The following is a 23449-nucleotide window of genomic DNA, read 5'->3' as shown; positions in this document are numbered from 1 at the left end:
CTGTGAAAAAATGGTTGAATTATTGAATTATGGCTATATTATGAAGTTGAAGCTGACAAGATTTACTAAAATGTAAGATGTTGGTGTAAGAGAAAAGAGTCAAATTTTTAAAATCTGAGCAACGTGAAGGATGTAATTGCCATTTATGGAGGAGAGATTGTGGGTGTTCTCATTTGTTTTGGCCAGTAGTAAGAAAGCTTAGTTTTGGTTTAGATTTGTTAAATTTGAGTTGTCTTTTAAATAGTCAAATGGTGATGTAAAGTAGGCAGGTGGTTATCGGAGTTTGAACTTCAGGGGAGGGGTTCAGGCTGAAGATATAAATTTGGTAGTCATCAGCATAAAGTCATGTGACTATCCGTGGTCGGCAAACTGCGGCTCGCGAGCCACATGCGGCTCTTTGGCCCCTTGAGTGTGGCTCTTCCTAAGCCTTAGGAGTACCCTAATTAAGTTAATAACAACGTACCTAACTATATAGTTTAAGTTTAAAAAATTTGGATCTCAAAGAAATTTCAATCGTTGTACTGTTGATATTTGGCTCTGTTGACTAATGAGTTTGCTGACCACTGGATACCATGTAAGGTGCAAGTGTAGAGAAGGTCTGAAGACTGGGCTTTGGGAATTTGCAGTTCAGAGGCCAGGGTGGGAAAAAGACCCAGGAAACAAGACCTTGAAGAAATGGCTACCAAGGTAGGGAGAAAACAGGAAATGGTGATGTCGGGAAGCACAGTGGAGGATGATTGAGAAAGGAGGTAGTAAATGAACTGTGTCAAATACTGCTCACAGGTCAAGTAGGGTGAAGATTGAGAACTGGTCATTGGATTTAGCAATGTGGAGATGCTTGCTGATCTTGACAAGAGCAGTTCAGGTATGTGGAAGATAAATGAGGCAGCAGCGTTGGAAAGGCAAGAGAGAGGAATTTTGTTTTAAGATGGGAGAAATAAAGCCAGAACTTAACTGATGGTCAAGCTTCTCTGTATGGACTCTGTGTATAGCACATTAGTATATCTCTAAAAAATGCCATCTTGACCATGGGGTTGCAATCTTACTGCAGGAATTGAAAAAAATAACAATATAGTGAGACCAGGTAATTAACATTAGAATAGTTTAAGAGGATTATAAAGTATTGGTTTCACAGAGAAGGTGGAGTTTAAATTCTACTTAAAAATATAAGTTGGATTTAGGTAGATGAAAAGAAATGGGACAAAGGGAAAAAACAGTATGACATTTGAGGAACAGCAAGATTGGCCTGGCTGAAATTCAAATTAAAAAGAGATGGGTGATAGACCTGGAGAGCATTGACCCTCAGCTAAGTTCTGCCTTTATTATTTTGGCAATGAAGATTAAGAGAGTTAAATAATCCTATCTGTGGTAGCTCTAGAATTAACAATTAAAATCTTGTTAATAGTTTTGTGATTATTTTTAGCAATTTTCATTAGAAAATTCTCTCAAATGTCTTTTCAATAAGCACCACTAGGTATTAGTGAAGTTAAAGTTAAAACAACTAGATGAATTTAAATATACTTTTAAGCATGAAAAAAAACGTTGCCCTACACATGACAGAAACACTTCTTAGGAACCAAAAATTTATTTTTAAAATGTTGATTTTATCTCATTTTTTGTGTGCTCTGGAATGGTATTTTATAAATAAATGATTTAAGTGATTTCTAGCTAATCTATTAGATATTTTATAGCTCATAATATCCTCAACTCTAATTTTGGAAAATAGTCTTTTGTTTATACTACTTTATGGATGTAACTTTTAGGGAAGTTTTATGATATTTCTAATTCATATCATATGACACTAGAAGAGATTTCATGAAAAGCAAATATAAATTTAAAGTGCTTTTCAAATATGAGTATCTTAAAAAGTTCTCATCAATCCTCAAAATAATCCTAAATATTACCAAACTTAATATTTAGAATTCTTAAAATAGTTGTCAAGATCATGCCCTAACGGGTTTGGCTCAGCGGATAGAGCATCGGCCTGTGGACTGAAAGGTCCCAGGTTCGATTCCAGCCAAGGGCATGTACCTTGGTTGCGGGCACATCCCCAGTAGGAGGTGTGCAAGAGGCAGCTGATTGATGTTTCTCTCTCATCGGTGTTTCTAACTCTCTATCCCCTCTCCCTTCCTCTCTGTAAAAAAATCAATAAAATATATTTTTTAAAAAAATAGTTGTCAGGATCAATCCTGCAGGTAACTAACCAAGTGTTTTTTTCAACAAGAGAAGCTGTTAGGTTGAGCCATCTGAGCTGCCAAAATTTCTATCATGTGTAGGTAAAAAATGGTAGCATATTAGCGATGTAATACTGTTCAACATAAAAAATTCCAACTGGGCTCTCCCAAGGTTTTCTAGATTGGTGGAAGTTCCTATCTAAAGTGGAGGGACAATCTAAAGGGAGTGGCATTCTCCTAGGAAGTGCACATTCTTTGACAAATTGGCTTTTATTAAGTATCTATTACATAGAGGTTCTACCCTAGGTCCTATGGTTTATTTATTTAGCCTTAATGGTTCACAATCTAGTAAAGATATGAATATAAATAGATATACTTATCATTAAAGTTAATTTTACCAAGCTTAAAAGTTCCCTATGCTAACATTTGAAATGGTTAAGCTTATTTGTGGAGGGAAATAATCTCCCAACTTTAAAGTTGTAACTGGTCAACTTATTTCACAATGGAATGGTAGGGTATAAAGGTTATTTTATACCAGCACTTAAAGCAAATAATAGGATCTAGTTTGTAGGTATAGTGAATGGTTTTATATGAAGGCTTTGGATTTTTAATGCTATGTAGCCTATTCATAAAAATGGGAAGGTTTGTCAGAGGAAACAGGGAAGGATTGGGGTAAATCTGAGGCAGGTGAGTACTTTTTGGGGCCAATAGTAGAGTTCTCAATGTGATTTATATTGTAGAAAATCTGAGTTTAGAGAACCTCTGTGGCTTTATGTCAATTTCAGCATATCTAAATATTCTGTTAAACATCTTTTCCTGAAGAATGGTATGACTGAGTAAAGCAACTAGTCAGTATCTGCGTCAGAGCAGAAAAAATATTAAAACATACACCATATACAGATGTTATCATTTGGCAACTTCTACCATATTCATCTCTTATCCATAAAAACTCATAAAGAAAACGAATAAAACATATTTTAATTACAATTGCATTATATTTTAACTATTTTATATAACTACTAGAGGCCTGATGCACAAAGATTCGTGCAAGAGTGGGCCTTCCTTCCCCTGGGTGCTGGCACCGCCTTCGCTCAGGCCTGGAGCCACCCTTCCACCTTCCCACGCTGCCCAGAGGCCCTGAGCGGCTGGGGCGGTTCGGAACACCTATGTAGTCACCATGGTGACCAAGTGTCCTGCCCTGCCCCCACCACTTGGTGACTGCATATGCAAATTAACCCATCTTTGGTTAATTTGCATACTCGCTCCTGATTGGTTGGTGGGCATTGCAAAGATACAATCAATTTGCATCTTTCTCTTTTATTAGTGTAGACATACAAAATAAAGCAGTGGGGGATATTAAATAAGAGCATGTGATGAAGAAGCAGGGTTTACCAGATAAGTTTTAGGCTTGAGTTCAAAAAGGAGAGAAAACATATTCACTCCTAGGTATCAGTGTTGGAGACAAAAGCGCTTCCAAAACCAGAAATACTGGTCATCTTTCTTCTTCAATTGTTTCCTCAGGAAGAATCTTTTTCAGGTGACAATACTTACAAGCTAAATTAAAATGCACTCTACTCATTGGCAAGCACACCAGCAAGAATAATGTGATCACAGTACTTGGAAGTTTTTGATTTATAACTATACTATTCTCTACTTATAAGGCTGCATTCTAGGAGGCAGAGCAATGAATCATTACAATTGTCTATCTGGGAAATGTCAAAGATTAAGTAAGGGCAGAAGAAGAGAGAAAAGGAAAGAACACACATTTCTGTCTTAGAAATAGTCCTCAATTAATGAGAAGATATCACTCGCACATAAATCCAGTGCTAAAGAAATATTAAATTTTTAAAATCTTCAAGTAAAACTACTAATATATCATAATGCTTACACTTCCTGAACAGATTATTCTCCAAAGCTCTGATAACTAAGTTATTCCTTTTTCAACTATCACAGTGATCTACACTAAGTTTGAAAAGCAAATTTAATTTGAGAAAATGAATTAGACATTTAAACCAATCATTAATGGATCCAGCTTTTTTAAAAAAGCACACACACAGTTTAATTGATACTTTGCCATACAAAAATAAGCATCCACAGAACGTTTATTTACTGTTTAAATTACTCCATATTTTCACACATGATGAACAGAAAATATATTTTACCCCGCACATAAGAGCAAACAAGTGCAATCTTTCAAACATTAAAAGTTGTAATAAAATCTGTACAACAGATAAATAAACTTATACCTCTAACAGCTGTAACAATACCAAACCAAACCAATCCAAACAAAAAACATATATTGTCCAAAGTCACCGGTTTACTTAAAATTCTGAAGGTCATACATCTCAATCGTAACAACTTGAATCTTTACTAGACTGCACAAGTTTAGATTGATAAGTACTTTTTAAAAATAGGAGGGAGTAATAAGAAATAAAATGATCATAAAGAACTTTCCAAACATTGGAAATAATATACAAAATTAGTCAGGGGAAAACATATTAAATGGATCCACAGGGTAACTGGTATTACACTGATATAGCTTAAGGAAAAGAAACAGGTGAATGTTTGAGTTGGAAAGAAAATTTGGCCTTTTTATAAAAAGAAGTAATAGCATCAACAATGACAAAACCCTGTAATGGAGCCTAGAACAACTCTGTGAGACCAAGTGTACAAAGATTTAAGCTTGTACTAGTATATCTGAAAACCACAGTTAGAAAGAAAACCATGTCAGGAAACATAGCAACAGAACAAGAACACATAAATTAAAGGCATACTGTTCATCATTCCACACCATTGCACATCTGGCAAGAAAACAATACTGTAGTCATTCTTGAGAAAGTTTTCAATGAAGTAGGAATTACCACGATGAATATTGGTACAGACAATCTTATTATCACAAATTTAGTAAATATCAAAACAGTGTGACACTAAGCTAACTAAATTATCTATATTTTTTACTGGAAAGGCAATTATTTCCCTGCCTTCATATGTTAACTTAAAATCACTTATAAATGGAAATATAGATCCAGTAGAAAAGACTTTTCACATGCAATTCTCTACAATGCACTCTGCTTCATCAATTTTTTTCAGTATTTCACATCGGATATGTACATTTCCTATATATACAACCACATATGTTCAACAGACATCACTGAGCTGTCCTCTTAATGCACAAATTTTTATTTACCTATACAATTATATCTCAAGATAGATGCTTTTCTCCTCTAAGCAGTCAACAGTTAGTTTGAAGAGTTTAAGTTTTTTAGAATTTTAGCAACTTAATATCTTGATTTATCTTGAATGGATGATAAGATGAGGAGTCCACAAAAAAATGCAGCTATACATGCTAACCTTTTCAACAGAGATGAGTTATCTTTAGGAATAATGATCTGTGCAAGATCATTAGTGATTTGAGAAATTTCATGTGCCACACAAACGAATATGAAAGTGCTGACAATGATGTTGAGCATGGGGTTTCCAGGTATGAGTACTAAGATGCCCCTTGTGTCTGCTGCCAGCCATATGTGATATTGGCAAGTAAATAGCTAGGAGGAAAAATATTTCAAGTTAGATATGTACAGAAGGTCCATGAATATAAAAGTTTGTCCTAATTTAAACATCTGATAGCATAATTATATTAGCAGACTTTTCCAAAACCTTTTAATTCTGTTTCACTGCTGGTTCTGAAAAGCCTACTGCAGAGTCCACTCTCCAGAACCCCTACTTGCGGAAGCACTGATTCAAAGTCCTCAAGAAACAAACTGTCAATTAAACTTTATAAAATTCTTTGTATGAGACCTGTCTTTGCAAGACAGTTGACAGATATCTGGACTCCCATATTCAGACCTCAAGTAAAGAATGACTCCGTGTGTGTGTGTGTGTGTGTGTGTGTGTGTGTATCCAGCTACAAAACTATGTGTGTACTATCTATCTCTCTCTCTTTATATATATATATTTATTTATGAATATGTTTATGTAGGTATAAATTTTGAATGGAAATAGCATAGTGTTTTAGATGTCTCCATGTTTGTTATGTATGGCCAAATGCTTTAGACCACATTCACATGTTTCTGAAGTGTATTTCAAGTTCTATGGGTATATATATATATATATATATATATATATATATATATACATATATATATTAGACAACACCACTATTTATTTTTATTGTAATTACAAATGTGGTTCTTTCACCACATTGCTTCAAAATATCAGAGTAGAAATATGCTTAAGCTACTTCAACAAATATGAAGACTATGATATTTCTATATTTTTAATAGAAACGCTAAATAGTAAATTAATTCAAAGTTTATAAAACTCTCATGCTTTAAAAATTAAGGGGCATGCAAAATAAATATTCTTTAGTCCACTGAATGACTTGGTAAGTCTTTCATGATCAAGATTTTTAAATTCTATGTAATCTGAGACTTAAAAAGTAATAGAACATTTATTCAAGAACTCAAAGGGGACATTTATTTCCCTATTTTATTTTAGTTAATACTCACAGGAGGATATTTTTTATGCTGATTTTTAGAGATTGGAAGGGAGGGAGGGGGAGAAAGAGGCGAGAGAGAGACACAGGGAAATAGAGAGATGTGAGAAAAAGAGACAAATTGATTGGTTGCCTCCCACACATATTCTGACCAGGGCAGGGGATCAAACCTGCAACCCAGGTACATGCCCTTGAACTGGAATTGAACTCTCAACTCTTATGTGCTCGGGGCTGGTGCTCTAACCACTTAGCCATGGCCAGGGCTTATTTCCCTATTATAAAGACAACTTAATAAATCTTATACTAAAAAATGTATCTTTTAAATACATCATATGCTCTAAAATTTATCTTTTATGATTACAATATGAATTGTTTTAAAATATTGTTTCAAATACAGCTCAGAATACTCAGAATGTATTTCAAAACCTACTTTAAACTGATTTTATAGATTAATTTCATATTAGTATTACATACAAAATGTACTGAGTTTTAAAATTTCCCCAAAATTTCTAATTATAAGGATGCATTTTATTATGATAAGCATTATAACTATATTTAATTATGGAGATGAACAAATTAAAATCCCCTCAGCTGATTTCATTTATATCTACTAGAACTGTATCTGTTTTTTTCTCTCCTGAGCTCAGCATCTTGGTTGTCCTTAAAAGCTTAAGACAGTAAAAAGAACACTGTGAAAGTCATCTATGTCTAGTCATTTAAATAAAGCTGTAAAAAATTATATAATATGTTACTGCTTTTGAAAGTACTGAATTTCCCCCCTCTATAATTCCGTAAGTAACATAGCTTTGATTAAAAAAATGTCAGGTTGCCCTGGCTGGGTTGAAATATCCTCCGGTACACCAAAAAGGTTGAAGGTGTGATTCCCAATTAGGTGTGTATGGGAGGCAACCAAATGATGTTTCTCTCTCACATCGATGTTTCTCCCCTCCCCTCTCTCTCCCTTCCTCTCTATAAAAATCACTAAAAACATATACTTGGGTGAGAATTAAAAAATAAAAATAAAAACATGTCAGGTTTACACACAAACACATATATATAAACATACACATACACGTGTATATGCACACAAGCATACATGTAACATTTGACTGTTACATATATGACAGAGCAAAATATTAATGTACCAACCTCTAATGAAATTTTTCCAAACCAAGCAAAAAATGAACTGTAAACAGAACGGGCATATCCAGGAATATTCCTTATTAGAATAAAGGCTAAAATCTAAAGAAAAAAACCACAAAGGTAAATATTAATAATCTGTTTATTCAAAGCATTTTTGCTTTCCTTCAAGCCGTAATTTATTTATATTCTTAAACTTGATACATACGAAATACTTTCCCCCCAATTGATTAGCAAGTTATTTTTGTTCTAGAGTGTATACAAACTCGATTTCTCAAACATGTGGTTTGTATATTGCATACCAGTGCAGGTATTAGGTAGTACATGGTTGAGCAGTTTTAATTTATGCTTATTAGAAAAAATATAAACCCACTCTGAGGCTTCTTATGAAGAAAGAGATGATAGCATATTTATGTGGCAAAATTTATAAAACCTCATGATATAGTTTTGCTTTTTCCATAAGAATCCTCTAGAAACTCTCTCTGCTGCTCTTCGCTGGGCTACTTGTTTTTCAGGTCTTGGCTTAGACACTATTTTCTCCGAGAACCTTGCTGTGACATCAAGATGGGTTAGGAAGAAGTTTTGTGTGTTTCCAAAGCACCCTGTTCATCATCACACTACCCACAATGTCCTATAATTACCTGCAACCAGAGGTGTCTGCAAAAATGTAAACATGACCTGAGTTGCCTCTAGCCTCTGCCTACCTCCCAGTCTCTACCACACACTTACGAATGTGGTGTATGCTCCTTCCCACCATAGCCTGCCTTTTTGCTGCCTGCTGTGCCTTCATCCCTCCAAATCAGCTGAGATTTCTCAGGGAAATCATCCCTGACCTACACTCCAACCCCAACTAGGTAATATTCCCTCATGATGGTCTATTTCTGCATCTTGTACTTCTCTTTATAATTACATGGTAATTATATGATTACTATCTGTAATGGAAGAATGTAGGCTCGATAAGGATATAAAGTATGTTTGATTTGGTGATCACTATATCCTTCAGCATAATATCTAGTACATACTGGCATCAAATATTTGGTAAATGATTAAAAATTTCTTAAAAGCAAATATGAGAAGTACGATGAACATTTTCTAAGTGCCTAGTAAGTGACAAATACTGATCATTTCCATACATTTAATATAACAACCCTTTAAAAGACATTTTAATATCCCTGTTACAATAAAGGAAACTAGGACTTAGAAAGTTTAAGTAAAACAACTACATTTTAAATAGTTTGATCTCAAATTTCTTTGCCGCTAAAGATGGTGGTGTCCTTATCAAGAATTAAGAAACACTTTCTTTAAATCAAGATAATTACCTGCACCACAGAAACAGATGGGTGGAGTTCATTGCACTCTGCTTTGTTCTTACAACTGCTAGCCCAGATGGAATAGGTCTAAAACAAAAAATACGTGACTAGGTTCACAAACGCAGTTACGCCCTAGAGTCAGCATTCTCAGGAAATGTTGACGTTTTCTTTATTTATCACATTATGCTTCATTATGTGATGTAAAAGCTTCAGTAAAACTTCCCACAGGTTTGCTTATCACTGGGTGTCTCCACTGCCCAGACATAAAGCACAGAGAGGGGCTTCGGTCCACGCTGCCCTGGGAACAGTGATCCCGAGGCAGTGATGGCTCTTTGTGTTGAACACCTTACGTTATATTTCTTCCCAACTTTATTACAATTTTTAAAATTCCTACCACTTAGATTTCAGTTATTCTTCATATTTAACTTGTATATGTATTCACTTCAGAATTTATGTTCAATTGGAAAATTAAAAAAAGAATTTTAAAATATTTTATTTATTAAAAATAATAGGTTCAATTCCTAGCTTTTAAAGGAAATTTTGTATTCCAATTAGGATGTTGGAAAATTAGAAGATTACATTTTGAAACTTACCAAGAAAGAAACTACTGAAATAAACAATAGAACATTTGAAATTTTGTTTGAAAAAAGAGGTTCACCCTTTCCTTCAGAAAGTATTTGACGCTTCTGTAAGGTCAGATAAGTGAAAGCAAACAACATTCCATGAAAGACTACCTGAAAAATGAGAGAAAAATTTGTTTTAAACAACATCTTTCCAATAAATAGCAACAACTGTGGTAAATGATAAAAACACGTATAAAAGTAATTAAGTTAAAAGCTTACTAGTTGTTTCAGAGTTTCTAGGACTTAAACTTCAAGAGTAAAACTTCAAGCAATGAAATAAAGCCCATGATTGTTACAACCTTTCAGCAATGGAAAAGCCAACATCTCTTGTAACAACATGAGACAAACTGGCTCAAACTGAAGAAATAATGCAAGTGTAGAAATAATGACAATTTAAAAATATTAATACAAAACTATTCTGAAGGCACATAAAATTTAATTGTACTCATCCAAGATAAAACATCTTATATTGGTACTTCTTTTAACTGAATAAAGCACAGAACGATTACAACACCAAGTTCATATTTTCAAATAGGAGTATATGCACTTAAAGAGTGAAAAACACATGTTGGACCAGAGAGCTTTCTTTTTAAATAAAGACTTGATGTGAACTACCCTATCATAGTAGAATGCTCTAGTGAGAAAGTTGAGAATTTAAAATTATTTGATGACAAGACCTTTGCAAAGCTTTTTATTAATAATTAATACATGGTTTTGAAATGCAATGCATTCATTGGAAAATTGCACAGGTAATGGGAACCAAGCACTGGCCCAGAAATAGGCACTAAGAAAACAATTGTTGAATGAAAAATGGGATAAGTGAAAGAAGGGAGGAAAAGGGAAAAGTGTAAAGAAGGGTAATTATTCAGTGCCTATTATTTAATGAACGCTGTGCTGGACGTTTTACATTTTGTTGGTCAACTGAATGAATCTTAACCATCCTTCAATATTAAATTCATGAAATCACCCATGCATGACACCGCTCTTTCTTCTTTTCAAATTTCTACCTCCGATTTCATACTGCATACCTAACACCCAATTATAAGTAGTAACCTTGGGTTTTAAACTAGATTTTAATATTTAGAATCCTGGAGGTATTTCTTCTTTCTCTAATATATCCTTCATCACACCAACAGTAAAGCATATATTGGGGCTCAATACATATTGTGCTGAATGGCTGAAGCATACAAAGTATATGATGGGTCACCTGTAAGTCAAAATTATGACTCAAAGGCCACTTTATAGACAACATTTTTTACAGTATTTTTCTGCTGATATACAGGCATACCCTTTCTCTGCTATAAAAATGTAGAGAAATAGGGCTGCTTTGACTTAACATATCAACATGTGTCCTTATTCTAAAACTAAGTAAAAATAGATTAAAAAATTTCCAAATGATTTTTAAGAGTACAATATGAAATGGCAAAAGATCAGAAGGTAAATACATACGTAACGGTCTAACCTCCATCTGAACCACCATTCATATACATTTCCTTTCAGTTCAAAACACTTAGACAATGGCCAAAGAGAAAAGATCTTCTCAAATGCACCCTGAAAAAAGGAATCCAGAAAATAAATTAAAATGGTACAAGTCAATACTTGTCTTGCAATTCATTAAAAATAATAATTTTCTAAAGTTAGAATTATATAAGGATCACTCACAGTTTTTAGGTTCTCCTTATTTAACTTAAAAATATAACTTCATGCCGAAACCGGTTTGGCTCAGTGGATAGAGCGTCGGCCTGCGGACTGAAAGGTCCCAGGTTCGATTCCGGTCAAGGGCATGTACCTGGGTTGCGGGCACATCCCCAGTGGGGAGTGTGCAGGAGGCAGCTGGTCGATGTTTCTCTCTCATCGATGTTTCTAACTCTCTATCTCTCTCCTTTCCTCTCTGTAAAAACTCAATAAAATATATTTAAAAAAAAAAAAAATATAACTTCATTTGAAAAGAAATTTATTTTACTGATGGCTAATAAAGATGACAAAACATTTTTGTTACTTTACTTTTACTGCACGTGGAAGGCTACTGAGACTGAAAATTTTGAAAAGAATAAGCTGGTAATTGGAAAATTATTCCATTTAAAAATTTAAATCTAGTACACAAAACAGCTAATATTTACTGATCAAAACACAAAAATACAAAAGGCTTCAGCCAATATGCTATAAATAACCTAAGAAATGATGGTTAAGGTTAAAATATAGTTTTTCTTTCTCTAAATGTCCTTAATAATCTATAATTAACCAGTTGAGTTAAAAGAATCCTCTGAATTAGTCACCTTAATCAATCAACCGGCAAATGCCATTACTAGTTTTTGAAACAAAGTTTACAATTTTATTCTGGTGAAGTTAGTGAATTGTGCCCCTTTATTAACCTGACAGCCTTGAAAATCTGCGAATGTAGAGGCAGAAGTCTTGGGTACATTCCTGCACATTAATGAAGTCTTTCAAAGAAAAGAACAAAAACCTCAATTTCCAGACCAAAGAATGATGACATAAGGAAAAATCCATTACTAGACCTAATTCCACAGCATAAAAATGTCTAACATCACAATTTTTTAAAAGGCTAATAAAAATTAAGAAAAATATGGAAACAGTATTGTATTTTAGGTAATGCTGAATGCTTAGGTCAGAAAAACTTTATTATTTTAATAAAATGTAATATTCTCCTTTTAATGACAGATTTTAAAATGCTTATAGCTTGTTAAAAATAGGTCCTATTTATGCCTCAGAATATTAAGGATGATTCTTAACAAAATTTTCAATATAAAGTACTTATATATCATATATGCAAACTATATGAAATACAGAAATATGACTTAATAGGTATATAGCTATTAGATATGATCATATGTAGCATATATTTGTAATGTACAACTTTATTTCTGATTAAAATTTTGTTTCTTATGTGATCAACAAACAAGTATTTATTGAGTATCCATTATGTGAAAGACACTGGGCTATATTGGACTATGTACTTTTTTTCTTGTGCAGTAGTAATCACTAATCCAGGGCAGGGGAAACCTCCTTAGTTCCTCTATTGAACCTCTGGTCTACCTTCCTTTCTCTTCCTCAGATGCTCCACGAGAGTGTTGGGAATTTTAATGAATGACTATTAAGTAGTTGTTGCAATTACTTGGCTTATTTCTGTATACATTTGCCAATCGTTTCTTTATTATTTCATAGATCTTCTGCAAAAAACCTTAGAGGTGGAGTAGTAATATAAATGCTTTATTTCTAAGTATGAAAATAAGTATGAAAGCCTACAAAACAAACAAGCCAGAAACCAGCTTTATAAAGAAACACACATACACACACAGCTTATATGACATTTGTACCTGATGCAACCAGGTACAAGACAGAGTTTGGGAGACAGGAGAAGGTTGTGCAGAATATGTCACAACTACAGGCATTCTAATTAAAATATTTTGTTTATTGTACTGCCTAAATGATATGTCGGTCTCATGGACTGACCAGCAGGTAGCAGTTTGCCACCCTGCTAAAGTAGCTGAGAGAAAATGACCAAACTTTTAATTAAATTAAATGTACTACATATGTACAAATCCCATTGCTCCTAAGTTGGTTTTACTAACTGCCAAAATTTTACTCTGTAGTTACGGAAAAATCAAGTAACATTTTGATGCAATGAATAATGCACAAACCAAGTTGCAAATTCTGTCAAGAGAATTTTGATCTCCACTTAGAGTAGTGTCTTAAAGAGGCATTCAATAAACGTTTGATTGATCAAGTAAAATGGGTTCTGAACAATTGCCAGAGGAAGAGCTTTAAATTGCTCTTACAACAAAACAGGGGTAACAAAAGTGGGTCTCAAAAGATCTACATTGAGCAGTCAACTACCGAGTGACACTTTTATTACAGTCATTAAAAAATGAAGCTAAAGAAAAGCTCTGAATCTTCTCACATATTTTAATAGATTTGAACTCTAAAATAAAATAGAACAAAATATAAACTAAAAAAGACTGTACAAACCTGAGAATATGCCAAAAAACATATACATAACAGCAAGAAGGCTAGTTTCAAGAGTAAACCAAAATGCCAGAAACAACTTCCTAAGAGAGAAAATATTTAATTTATTAAAAATTGTGAATTTACATAAGAAAATATTCGATACTATTTAAAGTATTAATACCCTGCATAGTTCTTAACATAATTTAAAGCTGCGTATAAGTTACACAAACTACATCTAAGCAGTGTAAGTTACAAGTAGAAAAAAAAGGTAGAGGGTCCTTGCTAGGAATGAGGCTACAACATATACCTGATAGCCTATATACCCACTATTCATCCACTATAAATATATTTGAAAACAACTCCTGAATTCAATTATACCTACTCATTACTGAAAGTTACAACAAAATTTGGAACAATATGTTCAATGTAATTTTAACAAACATGTTGAATCTAACTTAAGACTGCTTAAACATTAAACTTCTAAAGAGAAAGCTTAAGAACTCTCTAATGGACTAGGATTTAACCATAAAATGTATTTTACATATACATGTTTTAAGTTATGTGCTCCCAGTTTATACACATTGATTATTCATTTGATTAATATTTTGAGTTTATGTCAAGCGGTTAAACTACAGAGGCTGTCCAAAGACACTAATGGATTTTACTAAAGGCTGGAACTCAACTCTTTCCCTGAAAAATTATTTGATATTATAATGAAAGGCAACAGAAAATATTTTTGATATACAATACTTGGTTAAGTTAAATAATTATTAAAAATTTTTAAATTATTTTTCCATAAAGGAAAAATATTTTAATTATATGATCTTAAGGGTGAGGGGAAGCATTAAGGTAATGACTGTGGCCTCACTTTGAACACTGTAAGAGACTGGCTGTGTGAAATTTGAAGATGACAACCTTTTGGACACTTTGGTTTCCTTATATGTAAAACAGGTTGATAATAACTGCTTAAAGGGTTGTCTAGAAGATAAATTATATTAGCACTTTTTAAAATTGTTTGACACAGAAAGCCTTTTTTGCAAATGAATGTTTATTTAAAATCTCAATATATATAAGAAATCAAATAAAGCAGAGTTATCAGGACTGAAGCAGGATGTAAGAGACAGGAGCCCTATATGGCTTTCCTTTCTCTCTCATAGCTCTCTGCATTCTGGCTTTGTACTCTTTGAAACTGTTGCATTAGTTAATAGGTAAAATGGCTTTAAAAATTTAAATTTAAAAAGAAAAGACATAATATAGATTAAACTATTATTCTGCACTATTATTTCATTTCAACTATTTATCTGCAACATTTTAGAAACAGATTTTAAGACCAAACTTTCAAAATGTCAATGCTACACATAAATTTTAACTGTTTACATGTCTCAAAAAATAGCCTTTACCAACTAAAAAGAAATTTCCTACATTGAAAGAACATATTTATTAACATAAGTAAGAGAGTATATTTACCGTTTGCTTTTTTTTGGATTATTTGAGGCCATAGTGCTAAAGTAACATATATGACCATGAACCATACCGTGACCAAGGGGACAAAGTAATAGAATTGATAAGGCCGATCCATTACTATACATAACACCACTACCAGGAAATTGAGACGAAATAAGACCTATTAAAAAGGAGAAGAAAATGGTTTTCATTCCAGATATTCATGAACAGCAAAGACAGATTCTTCCTGACAAAGTATAAATGTTTGACACTAGAATAACAAATATACAAGCATATTTTATTAATCCCTAAAATTATATTTCTTCTACAGTCATTGTAAAGAGTTGAATATAAAATATTTATGCATCATTATATTAACTACATCCCAGCACAGCACAAGCCTGAGCTGTCCTCTGGCTGCAATTGCCATCGTGTTACATGTAGGGAAAAAATCATAAATCTCCTTTCGAGAGCTCCAGTTTATAGGAGGAGATTAGATTACCTCAAGAAAAGGTATCCATTTCATCTCTATTTGATGTGGATTTACCCCATTTGGGATTAAATTGAGAGTTGTCATAGATACAAAATGATATTACTCAGATTAAAAAGTATCTTTGGGACTTATGTAACAGTCATTTCAGACAGTGTGATGTCATTCAAAGAACAAAGAATTGGAGAGGTTGATATTAGAGCTCCAGCACTTACTATGTTACTACAGGCAAATTATTTAACCTCTCTGAGCCTCAGTGTCCTTGTTTGTACATGATTAGATCACAACTCAGGTTTGTAATGAGAGATAAGTAAAATAATGTTCAGAAATTGCCTAGAATAAGGTAGAAACTTAATAAATATTAATCTCTTCTTAGAGAGAGAAAACATAAGCTATAATAATAATTCCAGGTAATCATACATTTCTACAAAACTAAAGTAAACCAGCAATGTTTTCCCTTGTGTACCAGTGCTTTTATTATACATTCATCTAAATTATATTTCCCTTCCCTCAGTAATAAATTATTTATCTCTTAATTATTAACCATAGAACATAGAAATAACACAATTTTAAAGTGCTATTTCAAAACTCAAATTATTCATGGTCTTATAATGACAATATTTATATTTTATCAACAGTTAGGCACAAAAGCATGTTGAAATGAAGAAAAAAAAGAGAACTGCATGCATTCCTACCTGACATACTCTATGGATTCCAAAGTCTCCCTTGACCCAAAAATATGAGAAATGCCCATAGCCCGTCTGAAATAGATATGCAGCAACCAGAACTCGAACGTGCATGTACACAGGCAAAAACTGTTGACAAAAACAGATATGTAAAATATATGTTGGTACTAACTATACCTTGAATTGCCATAACCAGCACTTTTAACCAAGATAGTGGATCATCGTTATCATTTGGCATTATCTCAATGAAAAGATTTATTCTCAAAAGTTACACATTATAGCAGGAGTTAAAAATGTAGACTTTGGAATCAGATAGACCTAGATTCAAATTCTGGTTTCTGCCACTTACTAGTTATGTGACTTAAGTCTGAGTTTTCTAAACTGCAAAGTGTTTTTGCAAGGAATGCATAATTAATATAAAATTTGTATATTTCTTTGTATATTTGTATATTTCTTCCAGTTAGAACTAAATATATGATATCAAATTATTAATCACCACTATGGATTTCACATTTTCCTAATGATAAAAAACAAAATTTCCTACATTTTTGGCCCTGGTAAATATATTAGACCTGTAAATAAAATGGTCACATGACTACTTACAATATTAAACAAAATATACATATTTAAAAATATATACAAACATATTTTAGAAATATAATTTCCCTCCACTCTTATCTTATAGAATTTTATTTTATATGCCCACATAAACTGTTTCATTATGACTAAGATGCTTAGAATCACTTGCCATGGTTTTTTAGAGCATCACATCTTCACTTTAAGGTTGAATAAAAATACCATATTTCTAATATATATTTTAGGGTGTCACTGGAAATATGATCTCATTTACAAAGTCCTGATTCTCATAATCTTAAAACACTATCATTCCACTTATCCATTAACCATTAGTCCTTTAGATGCATATTCATGATCTCTACAATAGAACTAGTACACAGTTTTAAAAAATTACCTTTTCAAGGCTTGTTCAATGATATTCAACACTTGCAATTACATTCTTTTAGGGATAATTACTAAATCTACATAGGTATTTTAAAAAATGTTTTATTGATTTCAGAGAGAGGAAGGGAGAGGAGGAGAGGGATAGAAACATCAATGATGAGAGAGAATTGTCGACTGGAGAATGTTGCATGCCCCACACTGGGGATCAAGCCTTCAACCCAGGCATATGCCCTTCATTATTATTTTTAAATGTCTTATCCTTAGGTCAGAAATTTTTTTAAAAATATATTTTATTGATTTTACAGAGAGGAAGGGAAAGAGATAGTTAGAAACATCGATGAGAGAGAAACATCGATCAGCTGCCTCCTGCACACCCCCCCACACTGGGATGTGCCCACAACCAAGGTACATGCCCCTGACCGGAATCAAACCTGGGACCTTTCAGTCTGCAGGCGACGCTCTATCCACTGAGCAAACCGGTTATGGCAGGTCAGAAATTTTTAATGAAGGTATAACATATTAGAATCACAGGGATGAAGGTGGAAAAGGTACTACTGAAATAACCTAAAGATTTATCTAATCTAAATCTGTGCTCTTACTTCATTCTTGAATGTTCTCTAAAATGTTCCTTTCAAATATCTGAGCACCTTTTTAGTAGCAGAAAACAACAAATTCCAAAGGCAATCCATTCCATTTTCAGATGGTCCTTAACTGCTATTAAGCTGCTTTTCATGAAAAGTTGAAATCTAACTTTATTTTTTTAAAATATATTTTATTTATTTTTCACAGAGAAGAAGGGACAGGGATAGAGAGTTAGAAACATTGATGAGAGAGATTGATCAGCGGCCTCCTGCACGCCCCCCACTGGGGATGTGCCCGCAACCAAGGTACATGCCCTTGACTGGAATCGAACCCGGGACCCCTCAGTCCGCAGGCTGACACTCTATCCACTGAGCCAAACCGGTTCGGCTGAAATCTAACTTTATGTACAACTACCAACTTCAGCACTCTAGGGCAGTGCTGTGCAATAGAAATAAAAGTGAGCCACACAGTAAATTTTTAATGTGGCCACCAGAACATTTAAAAAAATTAAAAGAAACAAGTGAAACTAATTTTAATCAGTATATTTTATTTTTTACTCAATATATCTAAAATATTATCATTCCAAGATATAACTAGATATTTTACATTATTTTCATACTAAGTTTTTGAAGTTAGCATGCATTTATCATAATTAGTCATACTTAATATGGTTCGTGTTTTACTTTATGTAGTATAGCACATCTTAATTCTGACTGGCTACATTTCAAGTGCTCAACAGTTACCTGTGATAGTGGTTACCATAATGAAGAGTCTAGTTCTGGAGCCATATGCACAGACTTAATCACTCTTACATCTAATAGTTCTGCAAGTATTTTAAAAAAAACAGATGTCAGACCTAGGCTAACCATTACTAATTACTTTAACCACTCTCCAGAAAATATCCTTTCAAGTCCCTTCAAGACTGGGGTTAGGCCTACAAAGTTGGGACTTGGTTCTTATATTTCAACAGCAAAAACTATTCATTTAAATGGTATTAAACACTATCACTACAACTTGCCAAGTTCCAGATAATGCTAGATTATTACAAATTTCATGTAATAATCCTCTGAACTTTTTAAGATATTTTAAACCAAGAGAAAAGTTGCGAGAATAGTACAATGTATATCTATATACATATTATGCTAAGCCATTTTTAAAAATCTATTTCTTTATTGATTAAAGTACTATATATGTGTCCTTATCCTCCCATTGCCCCCCCCTCCCCACTCATGCCTTCACCCCCCTGGTGTCTGTGTCCATTGGTTAGGCTTATATGCATGCATACAAGTCCTTTGGTTGATCTCTTCCCCTTACCCCCACCCTTCCCTACCTTCCCTCTGAGGTTTGACGGTCTGCTAAGCCATTTTAAAAGTATATTGCAACTCATACAACCTAACAAAAGGAAGATAAACAATCCAATAAAAAAATGGGCAAAGGACCTAAATGAACACTTTTCGAAAACGGACATACCAGAAGGCCCAGAGACATATGAAAACATGCTCAAAGTCACTAATCATCTGAGAGATGCAAATCAAAACAACAATGAGGTACCATCTCACACTTGTCAGAATGGCTATCATCAACAAATCAACAAATAACAAGTGCTGGTGAGTAAGCCGAGAAAAAGGAACCCTCGTGTACTGCTGGTGGGAATGCAGACTGGTATAGCCACTGTGGAGAACTATATGGAGTTTCCTCAAAAATTTAAAAATGGAACTCCCATTTGACCCAGTCATTCCACTTCTAGGAATACATCCCAAGAAACTAGAAATACCAAGGACATGTGCATCCCTATGTTCATAGCAGCATAATTTACCAAAGCTAAGATTTGGAAACAGCCTAAGTGCCCATCAGCAGATGAGTGAATTAAAAAACTGTGGCACATCTACACAATGGAATACTACGCTGCTATAAAAAAGAAGGAAATTTTACCATTTGCAACAGCATGGATGGACCTGGAGAGCATTATGCTAAGTGAAATACGCCAGTCAGAGAAAGATAAATACACATGATCTCACTCATATGTGGGATATAATGAACATAAACTGATGAACAAAAATAGATCTAGAGACAAGGTAACACTGAACAGACCATCCAACCTCAGAGAGAAGATGGGGGTGGGGGCGGTTTAGAGATCAACCAAAGGACTTGTATGCATGCATTTTAGCACAACCAATGGACACAGACACTGGGGCGGTGGGGGCTTGTCCTGGGCTGTGGGGGTGGCCGGGGTGGAGTGGGGGGGTCAATTGGGGAAAAAGGAGACATAGGTAATACTTTAAACCAGGGGTTGCCAAACTTTTGGACCTTATGGACCACCACTGCTTTAAACAATGAAATTTAAAAAAAAATTTAAAAAGTATATTGCAGACCACATGACATCATCCCTACATATTTTAGTATCTTCTAAGCAGAAAAAATACCTGACCATATTTTATTATCATACTCAAGAAGTTTAATATGTGTATAACAGTATCTGCTGTACAATGTATACTCAAATTTCCCTGATTGTCCCAGTAATATTCCTAATGGTTAAAATTTTTTTTTTAAATTTAGAACCTGAATCAATGATCACACATGGCACTTAGTTATCATTCATTTTTAGTCTCTTTTAATTTAAATTATTTCTTTTTTGTCTTTCATGAGTCAAATCTATATATATAAAAGGCTAATATGCTAAGTGTCCAACTGGCCGACCGGTTGCTATGACTCACAGTGACCACCAGGGGGCAGATGCTCAACACAGGAGCTGCCGAGCTGCAGTGACTTGGCAGCGGCAGTTCTCGGGTGACGCACCCCAAAACCAGAGAGGAGGGAGCCCGATTCCTTGTGGGGCCGCGCGATTCTACCTTTGGCCATGGGTTATGTTGTTGCTGGGGCACTGTTGGCAGCGAATCTGGTTTACTGCACACTTGCATTTGCGTTCCACACCCTGTACGGCAGCAACTTTGCAGAGTGTCCTCTCTTACTCTGGGACCCCTTGGGGGATGTCGGAGAGCTGGTTTTGGCCTGATCCCCACAGGCCAGGCCGAGGGACCCCACCTGCTGGAGGGACTCTTCTCACTCCACAGATGCTGGGGAGGGACCGAGGGAGATTGGCTCCAAGGCATGTCTGGCCCGTCTTGCCCAGTCCTGCCCTGCTGGCCACCTTCTACTTAATTTCCTTTCCATGTGCACAAACCCGTGCACTGGTTCACTAGTATTATAATAAAATTTTAGTCATAAAAATATATCTTAAATTCCAACTACATTAAAATTAGTAGCTAAGCTAGGCTGACTTCTGGTTATTTTCTTTTTCTAGTCCCACAAATTTTCCTTCATACCTTTGATTCAGGCGTAACTACCATGCTATACCTTTTCATATTAAATTCATAGTATTTTATCCCTTAGATATAAATTATATCTTAAAAGAATGTTTATACCAAGAATTGCAGCCGAAACCGGTTTGGCTCAGTGGATAGAGCGTCGGCCTACAGACTGAAAGGTCCCAGGTTCGATTCCGGTCAAGGGCATGTACCTGGGTTGCGGGCACATCCCCAGGGGGTGTGCAGGTGTGCAGGAGGCAGCTGATCGATGTTTCTCTCTCATTGATGTTTCTCACTCTCTATCTCTCTCCCTTCCTCTCTGTAAGAAATCAATAAAATATATTAAAAAAAAAAAAGAATTGCAATCTACCAGACCATCTGTATTATTTTTAAATTTTTCCATTAATTTTTGATGTGGTATCTATCTATCTATCTATCTATCTATCTATCTATCTATCTATCCATCCATCCATCCATCCATCCATCCATCCATCCCTGGTATAAAAAAGCCTAAGTGACCATTACAACAGGTCAACTGAACAACTGGTAGCTATGATGAGCACTGACCACCAGGGGGCAGATGCTCAACACAGGAGTTGCCCCCTGGTGGTCAGTGCACTCCCACAGCCAACCTCCCATGGTCCCTCCCCCTGACCCAGTTGAGCTGGGTGAGATGGCCCTGATTGGCCCCGATCCCTGGCCAGGCAGAGGGACCCCCCCCTCCCCACCACACCTGTGCATGAATTCGTGCATAGGGCCTCTAGGTTTTAGTATAAAACATGGCACAACTAAAATTTTACATATTTTACTCAAAATAGAAAACATTAAGATTAGGTAATTAAAATCATTATGGCAGTTAAAAGGAGTTTTTAATTAAGTGACTCTTAAATATCCAAGAATCAAGTCCCCAAGTATGCTATAACCCATGCTAATAATGCTTTGCTGGTGTAGATATAGGCAATTTCTAACTACAAAAGCCTATAGTATAAAGCACAGGGATATGGTAATTAATCAGAACAAGTGATCTGTTAATGAAAAGTATGCCCTTCCAGAACAAGGATTTTTTTTTTTAATTGTCATTTAGGATGTATTAGAATGTAGTCTAAGATGTATTAGAATGCTAGCTTGGCAAATGATTATAACAGAATGCCAAATTGCCTGCATCCATTTATGATCCAAGTCCTTTCTGGAATCACTAAATTGAGGAACTTAATCTGCCATTAATTCTATCTGATTTTTTTTACACTATTATCACCCTTTATATGTCAGCAATTAATTATGTCCCTAAGTGGCATTTTCTTAAAACCCTTTTTTCCTCTCAAATTAATTTAATCTTTATTCATATGTCAGAGATATTTTTAAGATTCAAGATGCATCTCCAGTTACTTTTTTAGAGAATTTGCCAAATTCATTCTATAAATTCTGAACTGGGCTTATAAACTAAGTTTAACTATCTTCGTCTCTCCTTGCTTGGGCCTCTGTCCTGGCTCTCCCACGGCTATGTGATTTCAATTGGTCCCTTCAGCTGCAATGTCACAGGAATTTCACTGCTGCCACGAATAAACGTATCAGTTACATAACTTCAGCAAAAATAATACATCAAACCTCTGCCTTTTACTCTTCAAACAAATCATCCATAAAATTTTTGAAAAATAATAGACTTTATGAAGAATAACATTATTTTCAAAATGTTAGAGATATCTGAAAACCCCCAGTATTATTTACCTTAACTGCTATGAAAAATTTTTTTTTTTTTTTAAATATATTTTATTGATTTTTTACAGAGAGGAAAGGAGAGAGATAGAGATCCAGAAACATCGATGAGAGAGAAACATCCATCAGCTGCCTCCTGCACACTCCCCACTGGGATGCGCCCGCAACCCAGGTACACGCCCCTGACCGGAATCGAACCTGGGACCTTTCAGTCCGCAGGCCGACGCTCTATCCACTGAGCCAAACCGGTTTCGGCGAAAATTTTTTTTAAAAAATATATTTTATTGATTTTTTACAGAGAGGAAGAGAGAGAGATAGCGAGTTAGAAACATCGATGAGAGAGAAACATCGATCAGCTGCCTCCTGCACATCCCCCACTGGGGAAGTGCCCACAACCCAGGTACATGCCCTTGACCGGAATCAAACCCGGGACCTTTCAGTCCGCAAGCCGATGCTCTATCCACTGAGCCAAACCGGTTTAGGCACTGCTATGAAAATTTTAAAACACTCCTTCCTGAGCAAGTCTCCTGTCATCTTAATTTATCATTGATTCAAATACTGT

At 34.7% G+C, this 23449-nt stretch overlaps 1 protein-coding gene across 1 annotated transcript in view; it reads right to left on the bottom strand.

The window, feature by feature from the left end:
- Nucleotides 1-4240: 4240 nt before the first annotated feature.
- CASD1 (CAS1 domain containing 1) overlaps nucleotides 4241-23449 on the bottom strand; it is a 44411-nt gene continuing 25202 nt past the window's right edge. The window contains exons 11-18 of the mRNA XM_081102237.1: nucleotides 16337-16456; nucleotides 15176-15332; nucleotides 13730-13809; nucleotides 11192-11293; nucleotides 9713-9853; nucleotides 9129-9206; nucleotides 7819-7911; nucleotides 4241-5719 (exon numbers count right to left, since the gene is read on the bottom strand). Of these exons, the coding sequence (XP_080958363.1) occupies nucleotides 5453-5719; nucleotides 7819-7911; nucleotides 9129-9206; nucleotides 9713-9853; nucleotides 11192-11293; nucleotides 13730-13809; nucleotides 15176-15332; nucleotides 16337-16456 (1038 nt within the window). The 3' untranslated portion in view covers nucleotides 4241-5452. The remainder of the gene's footprint in view (nucleotides 5720-7818; nucleotides 7912-9128; nucleotides 9207-9712; nucleotides 9854-11191; nucleotides 11294-13729; nucleotides 13810-15175; nucleotides 15333-16336; nucleotides 16457-23449) is intronic.

The sequence above is a fragment of the Myotis nattereri genome (assembly GCF_964212035.1).
Source record: "Myotis nattereri genome assembly, chromosome: 11".
NCBI lineage: Eukaryota > Metazoa > Chordata > Mammalia > Chiroptera > Vespertilionidae > Myotis > Myotis nattereri.
This window is presented reverse-complemented; position numbering and strand designations above follow the sequence as displayed.